Source organism: Engystomops pustulosus, chromosome 8, assembly GCF_040894005.1.
Source record: "Engystomops pustulosus chromosome 8, aEngPut4.maternal, whole genome shotgun sequence".
Lineage (NCBI taxonomy): Eukaryota > Metazoa > Chordata > Amphibia > Anura > Leptodactylidae > Engystomops > Engystomops pustulosus.
Genome location: NC_092418.1, coordinates 66,714,225 through 66,725,405, shown reverse-complemented (window position 1 = coordinate 66,725,405; position 11,181 = coordinate 66,714,225). Strand labels below are relative to the sequence as shown.

General features: G+C 37.1%; 1 protein-coding gene across 1 annotated transcript; it reads right to left on the bottom strand.

The window, feature by feature from the left end:
• Nucleotides 1–2,425: 2,425 nt before the first annotated feature.
• Nucleotides 2,426–9,974, bottom strand: LOC140075321 (gamma-crystallin M1-1). The gene is made up of 3 exons (XM_072121032.1): nt 9,867–9,974; nt 9,419–9,661; nt 2,426–2,750 (listed from the first exon to the last, which is right to left on the bottom strand). The coding sequence occupies exons 1-3, from the start codon at nt 9,873–9,875 to the stop codon at nt 2,469–2,471; spliced, it is 534 nt and encodes a 177-aa protein (XP_071977133.1). The 5' UTR covers nt 9,876–9,974; the 3' UTR covers nt 2,426–2,468.
• Between the last annotated feature and the right edge of the window lie 1,207 nt (nt 9,975–11,181).

Sequence of the window (11,181 nt, the reverse complement as noted above, 5' to 3'; positions counted from 1 at the left end):
AGTCTTTGTGTAAATACACCTGCTCTGTGATCTTCTCAGGGTTCTGTTTAAAGCACAGAGAGCAACATGAAGACCAAGTAACACACCAAGAAAGTTCATGATACTGTTGCGGAGAAGTTTAAAGTCAGATTTGGATACAAAAAGATTTTACAAACTTTAAGCATCCCAAGGAGCACTGTGCAAGCAATCATATTTTAATGGAAGGAATATTACACCATTCCTCTAAACTTTCATCTAAAAAAACAATGAGAAGACTAAGAGATGCAGCAAAGAGGCCTATGATCACTCTGGATGAACTGCAGGTATCTACAGCTGAGTTGGGAGAGTCTGTCCATGGGACAACAACCAGTCATATACTGCACAAACCTGGCCTTTATGGAAGAGTGGCAAGAAGAAAGCCATTGTTCAAACATATCCTTAAAGGAAACCTACCATTTGATTTTGCATTATGCATACCTTCAGACGGCTGTAACTACACTGATGCAGGATCATATATCTTGGTTAATCCCAGAGCTGAGTGGTTTTGATGATAAAACCATTATAAAATGATGATAATGAAGCTGTCTCGGTTCTGTGGCTGGTTCAGCGCTTCTCCTTGCACATTTGTTATTCACTGCACAAGAGGATGATGTAATCCTTGGGTTCTGCCTGAAGGCAGAATAATCAATTGCTGCACCATCACCCAGCTGCTGTGTATGAGTGAGCCAGCTCAAGTTGATAAGTCGTATCATAACTAACCTCCATGTCTAATGATCTCCATGTGTAATGTGTTTATGTAGGCAGCTAGCCTGTCCCAGCTTTTTCAAGGATCCTGAATGTTATAATAGTTTTTTCAGCAAAACTACTCAACTCAAGGATTAACCAAGATATGATACTGCATCAGTGTAGCTACAGCATTCTCAAGGTATGTTTGGTTCATAATGCATCAAATCAAATGGTAGGTTTCCTTTAAAAAGTCTTGTTTAAAGTTTGCCACAAGCCACATGGGAGACACAACAAACATGTGGAAGAAGATGCTCTAGTCAGATGAAACCACAATCGAGCTACTTGGTCAAAATGCAACATAGCTTATAACCCTAAATTCTTTCTTTTCCTATAGTATGGCTACATACTTTCCATGTAACTTACATACCTGCAAATATTTCACATGTAATCCCTGATTTGAGATCTATCACCTCCCCTGGTCAAGTTCACATCAACATGTTGCTAATGTGCCATTATTATGACATCTGAGATAATAATCTTTGATTATAAGACATAGGGCATGTGTCGGTTTCGCTAATAATACATGGTGTTAAAAACAATAATCTGTCCCCTTATGTTCATCTAGTACCATTACTTATCTTATACCGTCATCGTTCCATAATTGTCAGTATCTATTTAATCACTAACCTCATTGATAAAATCATTTTGCTCCCTATAACTAATGATGTCATTATGGGAGAACAGATTAATTATATTTTCTCATGCATGCGCGAAAATTATGTTTACGTGGAGGTCCGTGAAATTCATTTCTATCTCCCCGCTCATGCGCGTAATATTGTAGTATCGTGGTAGCTTGTGTGCATCGCAATAATACCTCGTCATCAGTGGAAGTGCCCTATGATGATGTGGTCGCATGTTTGACCTGACACCTGGGACCAATAGCAGTAAGGATGCCATTATACACACTGGCAGCAGAATACCGATTGACGGCTCAGGTAAAATGTACTTACGACATCAGGAGTACTGTAAGGGCAATGGACCAATTGGGAATCAGTCCCTTATGAAATAGGTCACTTCCTGCATGCTGAACACTACCCTGTATGCTCACAAGCACATTCATTGGATAACACACATGGCTATATGTGGTTACTTGGCAACCATACAGATAATCTCTGGTTATTGGAGCTCTTAGGAGTTGTTCCCACCCAAAAGCTATATAGAACCAGTTTAGCTCATTCCACAAACTATTAGCCCTGATCCCTTGATGATGCTGGTTTTCCGTCTAAACATATCGGGGGAGGGGGGGCTTATATTTGTTGTTTTTTAAATGTCTTGTTAGAGGCTGTCTAATGAATTGGTTACTGCAGGAACCTATTTGATGGTCACACTATGAGTCTTCTTAATTGATAGCCTCTACATGCGTTTTTTTAATTATAGCGTGTGATATATAATTGAATAAGGAGAATTTTAATACAATATTGCAAGTTAAGTTTTAGGCCTGACCTATAAGGCTCTTCTCTGTCTCAGGACAGAATAGCTACGGCCTTGGCAGTCCTAGCAGGGCTAATTTTGGTGTAGGAAATTGATATGACATCCAAAGACAATTTCAGCTACATTTCAGAAACATTATTTTCCTAAATGCATATTCACAGGGCACTTGATATGAAAGAGGTAACAAATTATAACATGTTTATAAGTAAAAAAAACCACACTATATTAGTTATTGTTTCAAACTTTTATTATGATGGTAATACACTTCGAACTTAATAGAGATCCAACACACGTCGGAAAGAGCCAACCTTGGCTGTTGAGGATCCCCAGTCAGTAAACCTCTTATATTCACCAGGTCGCAGCAAGTACTGTTTGCCCCTGTAGTTAGGAAGGTCATAGAAAATCCAATGGCCATTCAATACATTGCAAGAGTAGATTTCATGGGAACAGAAACGATCATAAACATTTGGACAATCTTCCATAAATTCCATCATTTCTCCTTTGCAATTATCTCTTTCATAAACTCGAATTTTATGAATGCCTGATCCTAGATGCTGCGAAGATAAAAAGATATGTTAATAAAATTGTAAAATACAGGTATAGTTCACAATATTGTTATTTTAAATACAGTGGTATAAATCTTTTCAAACTGTTTTTCAGGTTTCAAAAATCTATATTTAATAAAAGTCCTTTCAGACACAAACTCATCACATACTTCAAAATGTTCTTTTCCACTGTAGGGGTTGTATGATTTATTTTCTGTAGTGCCCACCTTTTATGAAAACTCAATGCCAATATTTTGACATCTACAAGCCTGGGTGGTGTCAGACTGCCTGCTCTTGCCCCAGTTCATCCATCTGACAGATGGTTGGTGCCATGAGATAAATCCATCTAAGCCAGAATCAGTGGAATGATAACTATTAAAGCATTTACAGATTTAGAGTTGATTGAGGTGGGAAGTTTGTCTTAAAGATGATGAACACAAACATATTAAAGGGATTCTCAAGAAGCAGTGGCATATTCTAGGGGGAGAGAAGGCCCTAAAAGGAATATTGCCCAAGAACCCTCATGTGACCTTCAGAAGGGGGACCATCCTCAAATACATCCTTGCCGCAAACCTTATTAAACAACATTGGACCAAAAGAGACTAGCAAACCACTAGTAGATGGGGCCAATCACTTTGCTTATGCTGTCCTAACAACTGTCATAACACTACTAACATTACAGTCCAATAACACTACTGAGTCTTTCCATGTCAGACATCAGACAACATGCCAGACACAATGGGACTTATTAACTAAGGGTACGCGGCCGTACTGTTGTTGGATTTTCTGTTGCTTTCGGGTTTTGCACGACTGTGACAGGTATTTAACAGGGGATTGTGTCAAGCACAATCTGTTTTGGCACAGGTGCTCTGGCTTTCATGTCACAGAATTCGGGGGGCGTGCCTTCAGACAATCCGACTGATTCAGACAAATTGTGTTGCAATTTCAAGCACTTACATGCACCATGAAGAAGAAGGTGAAATCTGGAGGACCTGAGCAGGGAAGCAACACATGCAGGATATCGGACGCACAATCTTAGTGAATTGCGGCACAGTGCATTATCTTCGGACAATGCACTTTTGGTGAACTCCTCGGGACGGGTAAGTAAATGTGCCCCAATATGTGATGTTCCTCCTAAAGTGTCCCAGTGGACTCCAATACATTGACAACAGAACGTGCTACATAAAAACAACACAAAACCGAGCCAATATAAAAAAAAGGTTAAAGTATTAAAGATTATGCTGATAGACCGTATAACTGAAGATGTCCACAACAGATACAAAATATTGTGTAAAAGGGAGGTGTTCTGGATATTTAAACTTAATATCTTGTGCCGTTTGGGTCTTAATGAAGTCACTGAAACCATCATCCAATAAAACCTATAAATACACCACCAAATAGCATCTCACCTATCGCCACTATCCATCTTTTAATCATTAATCTATTAATCATCTATTAATTATTATAATTCCCATGCTACTCCAACATCGTGAAACCCAACCTCACTTATCCCACTATTCACTTATCAATCAGCATGTAATTCCCAAGATATCCTCTGCACCAAAACAGCAATGTGTATTGTTTTTATTTATCAATTCATTTCACTCAATTAAGTAATCAAAACAGTAATATGTATTGAATTCATTTCATCCATTCATTTCATTCGATCAAGTCATCAATTTCATCTATAGTTAAACACTTCCTTAAAGGGAAACTGTCACCAGGAGACCCGTTTTTAGCACTCCCCCAGTCCACACAGAGCATAGTACATACACTGCCAAAGTGTTTTTGTATAAAAAATAGGTTTTACAGAAAAAAAGATATGTTATATTGTACCTTCATTAGCATCTTCTGTGTGACTGGGCAGTTGCCTAATAGGAGGGGCTGGAAAGGAGCAGTCCCCCCCCCCTTGGGAAACATGTGACCATCTCAAATATATGAATAACTCCCCTCACTCGGGATTGGCTGTAGAGGAGCAGGGGCGTCGCTAAGCCAAATGATGCATGTTTTCATATATTTGAAAGGTCACATGGAGTAGCTGTTCCCCAAAGGTGGGGGGAACTGCTCCTTTCCAGTCCCTCCCATTTGGCAACTGCCTAGTCACACAGCAGATGCTAATGAAAGGTACAATATAACATATCTTTTTTTCTGTAAAACCAATTTTTAATACAAAAACACTTTGGCAGAGCATATACTATGCTCTGTGGGGACTGGGTGAGTGCTAAAAATGGGTCTCCTGGTGACAGGTTCCCTTTAATCTACCCCATACACGTATAGCTCTGTTCAACTCCATATCTGTCCCATACTCACTAACAAATACTCCATCTACAACATTCGTAATATATATATAAAGGTGCTCTAGTATTTTAACTGAGTGTGAACATTGGTCTAGTATACCAAGCCTCCCACGCTTGGGGTTTGTACAGACTTCAAAGGATATCACTAAGACCATATATAGCAGCAATTCTTCTTTACATGCTATTCTTAAAGCATTGATATAAGGCATTTGTACATCACCATTTAAGGCAAGCATGCCCTAGTCCATTATAGCAAAAGTCCATGCTCAAGATTTCATGGCTTTACTGAATTACCGAATGCCTGGAGTGTCCTGTGACGTTTCGGAGAGAGTACCTCCTTCTTCAGACATAATTGCTGCTATATACGGTCTTAGTGATATCCTTTGAAGTCCATCTATAACATCTTTGTTATCCATTTCCCGTAGTATATCCTCATTACTCTTTATATCCATACTCATATACTCATTTATTATAAATTTGACTTTTTCCCCGGTTTGTAACATAACACCCCTTCTGGTTTTTGGCCCATAGAGCCTTCCATATGCGTTCTTGCAATAGAATGCCCCATAGGTGTTCAAACATCAGGATTGGCCTGCAATATCTGAATAATAGCTGATTAAAAATGTAGGCCCACCACAATACATCATACTGCAGCCTCATCTTCAATTGACTACAATAAAACCTATAGTTCTGTAGAACAATGCTGGAAGAGTTCAATGTCCTCAGCAGCTGTAAATTACAAAAATCTAATTAACAATATAAAGCATGCAAATCTTAATATTACATAAAGCGTTGAGAAAATAGAAAAAGTAGTCAGGTGCTCCAAAGGACTTGAATCTTGACCTGTTATTTTTATCCAAGATTCTTTATTCAACTATGCTAAAATATTAAATAAATGTGAAATTAACCCCTAGTGCACCTGGACGTTATAGTACGTCCCTCAACAGAGCACTCTAGCTCTAACACTCGTAGCCGGGCTCGTGATCAGAGCATCGCTGGTTTAAGTTTGTATAAGTAAAAAAAGGTTAAAAACAGCAAAGTTTAAACATTAGAATAAATAAAAAATGCATTAAAAATATAAGTCCCTTAAAAGTATTAAAACATAAACACACAAAAACCCAACATAATTGGTACTGTCGGTAAACACCAGGAAAAAAAACGTTCTGAAAATAGATAATTTTTAATTAATACATTTTAAAAAAATGCTCTAAAATGTGATAAAAAATGTTTCACACTCTAATATAAGACCACTAAAAAGAACAACTCTTCTCCCAAAAAATAGACCCTTAACCAGATTTTTTCAGGCGTAACATAAAAAAAGTTATGCTTATGAAAAGATGGTGTTGCTCAAATGAACAAGATTTTCTACAAATTAGTTGTTAATCAGTAACATTGAATAGAATACACAAAATCCCCACATATTTGGTATTGCTGTGTCCGTGACAATCTGCATAATAAAACAGAATCATTCTTAGACCACAAAGTGAACCTCATAAAAAACAGCTCCAAAAAGGTAATTTTTAATTAATACCCTTTAAAAAAATGCTCTAAAATAAGACCACTAAGAAGAACAATGCTTCTTTCAAAAAAATAAGTCCTTAACCCCTTAAGGACGCAGGGTATTTTTCGCTAATTTCTCGCTCTCCATCTTCAAAAATCCATAACTTTTTAATTTTTCCGTGTATAGAGCTGTGTGAGGGCTTATTTTGTGCGTAACAAATTTTACTTTCCCATGATGTTATTTATTATTCCATGCCATGTAGTGGGAAGCCGCAAAAAAATTCCAAATGTGGAAAAATTGAAAAAAACTGCATGTGCGTCATGTTCTTGTGGGCTCAGTTTTTACGACTTTCACTCTGCGCTCCAAATAACTCCTCTACTTTATTCTTTGGTTCGGTACAATCGCGGTGATACCAAATTTATACAGGTTTTATTGCGTTTTAATACATTTTCAAAAATTAAACGAATGTGTACAAAAAAGAAAAAACATTTTTTGCCATCTTCTGACGCGAATAACTTTTTCATACTTTGGCGCATGGAGCAGTGTGAGGTGTCATTTTTTGCGAAATGAGCCGACGTTCTCATTGCTACCATTTTGAGGACTGTGCGACATTTTGATCATTGTTTATTACATTTTTTATGTCATCTAAAAAGGTGTAAAAGTCGCGTTTTGGACATTTGGGCGCCATTTGCCGTTCCGGAGGTCACCGCCGTCAATAACCGTTTTTATATTTTGATAGATCGGGCATTTTGGGACGCGGCGATACCTAATGTGTCTGTGATTTTTACTATTTATTATATTTTATATCAGTTCTAGGGAAAGGGGGGTGATTTGAACTTTTAATATTTTATTATTTTTTTACATTTTTTAAACTTTTTTTTTTCTTTTTTTTCCCACTATTTCTTAGACCCTCTAGGGTACATTAACCCTAGATGGTCTGATCGCTCCTGCCATATACTGCAATACTACTGTATCGCAGTATATGGCATTTCTGCTCACTATACATTACAATGAGCCACAGGCTCATTGTAATGCATGTGCAGAAGCCATGTATCCTCGGGTCAAACGAAGACCCGAGGCTACCATGGCAATCGATCGCCGCCCCCCGATGACTTTCGGGGGAGCGGCGAACGGAGGTAAGTTGGCGGCGCCCATGCGCCGCCAAATTTAAAGTGCCGCCGGCGACTTTGCCGGCGGCAAAGAAAAGGTTAACACCCGCAATTGGTGCAAGCACCGACCGCGGGTGATAGCGATGGGTCTTTGCTGCGATATGCAGCAAAGCCCATCTCTGTATGAAGAAGGCTCAGCCCGTGAGCCTTCTTCATACAACCTTCACAGCTCCATGGCGGATATATCCGTCACGGAGCGTGAAGGGGTTAACAAGATTTGTCAGCCGAAAAATAAAAAAGTTTTGCATATGAAAGTCGGTGATGCTAAAATTTGACAACATTTTCGCCAAATTACTTTTTAATCAGTAAGAATGGGAAAAAAATTGAAAAAATATAAATAAATGAGCTATTTTGTAACTGTGGTGACCAAAATAATAAAAATAATATACTATTTTTATGGTATGGTAAATGGCCAAAAAACCTAAAAAATGTTCCTAAAAATTGAGTTTTTTCATTTCCTCCTCCAACAAAGAGTTAATAAAATCTCACCAATTAGCTATAAATGCCCCCAAATTATATACCAGAAAAGTGTATATCATGTGATTTGGCAAAAAAATAAGCCATATTAAAAAAAGAAAAAAAAATTATAGCCTGTGCAACTTGACAATGCAAATCTGCTCTGAATGGCGCTTCTTCCATTCTATGCCTGGCCGTGCACCCATACAGCACATTTGGGGTATCAGTGTACTAAGGAGAAATTGGGTATCAAACTTTGTGGAGCCTTTCTTCATTAAATCCATTCCAAATGTTTAATTTTCCACCCAAAATGAGTGTATTGTCAAAAAATATTACAATTTGTAGACCACACCTCCATTTTGTTTTAACCCCTATAACACACCTAAATGCTTAACAAACTTCCTAAAAGCGCTTTTCACACGTTGAGGGGTGTAGTTTCCATAATGTGGTAATTTACGAATATAGCTTCAAATGTAGAGAATTTAGAACTTTGAAAATAGAGAATTTTTCCAAATTTTTTAATAAACACAAAAGATATCATCCAAATTTTTAAACTAATTTGAAGTACAACATGTCACGAGAAGACAGTTCCAAACTCCCCTGAATATCTTACAGCGTTCTCAAGTTATAAGCAATTACATTGACACAGAGCAGATTTGAAAAATAGGCTGAGTACCGAAGGGGTTAAATAAAGAATCTTGGACAACATTATTTTTCAAGATTCAAGTCTTTTTGAGCACCAGACTACTCTTCCTATTTTCTCTGGGTTTTGTGGTGTATGAGCTAACATTCCTCTCTGGGACCTGCAGCGCAGTGGATTGCTATGTGAAAAGACTGGCTGCCATGGCTGCATATCCAAATGCTGTCAGGTGAGAGACCTCCCAACTTTGTGTTTCATGTTCATTAAAACATATCCATTCAGTATGAAGCTAGGGGTCTGCACTAGTTTCCATCTCTTGTTACTATTCTCTTTCCCTCTGGAGGCTCCTAGCGCTGTGGGATTATCAGCCAAGTATCATTTCTTCTAAATCTTGATGTATACTACTGTAAGCCTAGTGAATGATGCAGCATGTGAGAGTTATAAAACAATGAGATAGTTTCACCTTACTAATATACTATATATTCATCAGACAATATAGAACTATTATATTTATGTATATAAGGTATACTATATCATTTTCCAAAAGCCATTTATATAATATTCAATGATCAAAAAACAAAAGAAAATTTTAAAAAATGTTATTTATGACTTACTTCTGAGATTAATCTACATGATCTGATGGAGTCATTGAGTCCTTGCCACTGCTGATAATCAGGATACTCGCCTCTCTTAAGAAAATATTGATGCCCCATGTAATTGGGGCGTTCATAAAGCATCCAGCAGCCATTCTCAACTCGGACAGAGTTACAAGCATTGAAGTGAGGTTGTAGGTCAGGATTATCACTGCTACATTCAAAAGAACGACCCTGGAAATTCCTGTCCTCGTAAAATATGATCTGAAACAAAATGATTTCTGTAAGTTAATAGTCATGATTAATAGTTCTGAGACTTATTCCCTCGTCGCAGTTAGTGTATTGATATTTGTTATGTAGATAATGATAGTATTATTTAAGGGTTATTTAATATCTATAAACTTTACAATGTCATCACAATGTACATAATTGTACAATTCTACATCAGTTATGCCAAAGTTATGCTTACCTTTCCCATTGTGCAGCTGATGTTTGGTATTACTCCTCCAATGTGAAGCTAGAAAGGGAGCCTTTTATATTTGTTAGCTCCTGTGCTGTATCTGCACAAAATGTGAACAAAAGACAGTTTATTTTTGTTTAGCGAGATGATTTACTCTGTATTTCTGTATTTCTCTCTAATCTTCTTTTTACTGGACTGTCAGGTTCATTTAATGTTTAGCCAACTTGATAACATTTGTCCCATTCTATCAGAAACATTGGCAGTAGATCTACTGGAAATGTGACAGAGATTATTCCCTGATAATACTGCTGTAACATAAAAATAGTTGAGTATGCCATATTCCTAAAAGCAGCTAATGTCCCTTTAGAAAGTTTTATATGTTGCACTATTAGATGTTTGATTTAATATTAAATCTACTATTTAGATTTTGTTTGATTTTTAGATGTGTTTTAGTGCTTTAAGTTTTATTTCCTATCTGTACACTTGGAAAATATTGCATATAGTCATAAGGAAAATTTGACTGTGCTGCCTACTAATAATAATAATAATAATCAGATTTAATTTAGAAGCTCATGCTGATTAATAAATCTGATGCAGCTTGTCTAAAATTAGACTCCCTAGCTCTAGACATATTTCATATTATTACATCCATAAGATAACTGCAAGAATCATAGTTTTTTGTCAAAATGGTACCAAAAAGAACTGCAGCTCCCCTGCAACTGCAGCTAAAATTGAACAAACTTGGTATTACTGTAGTTGTGAAAACACACAGAAATTTTTTTACCATGTATTTGTTACCACACAGGGAACCTCTGAAATATAATATCCCCAAAATGGAATTGTGTGCATTATACATGTTTCCTTGCAGTCTACAAAGAATTGACAAAAAATAAACTTTATATATTTCACAAATTAAACCCATTGAAATATCATGCGTCTGGCTTCTTACTAGCCACAGGTATTTAGAATCTGATATACAATATCTATCAGACCAGCTTGTAAAATCCTCTCAAGCATCTCCTGAAGTGGATGGGCACTTCCTGGTTGTGACATCATCTAAGGTCACTGAGGCCATAGCAGCTTTCCTTCACTTTTCACAATTCTGAGCATTTTCAAATGTGCTAGCACAAGCAACCCAGCACACCAGGACAAAGAATCTCAGGCTAAAGCTTCTCCTCAGTATGAATGCTGCACAACACAGATACAATCCTAACCTGAAATATAAATTCAATGTCAATTTTAAATACCCACATCCATACTAACATATATTACAGTTATGTTGACTTGTACAAAAAGATTATTACACACACTCACACATATACAC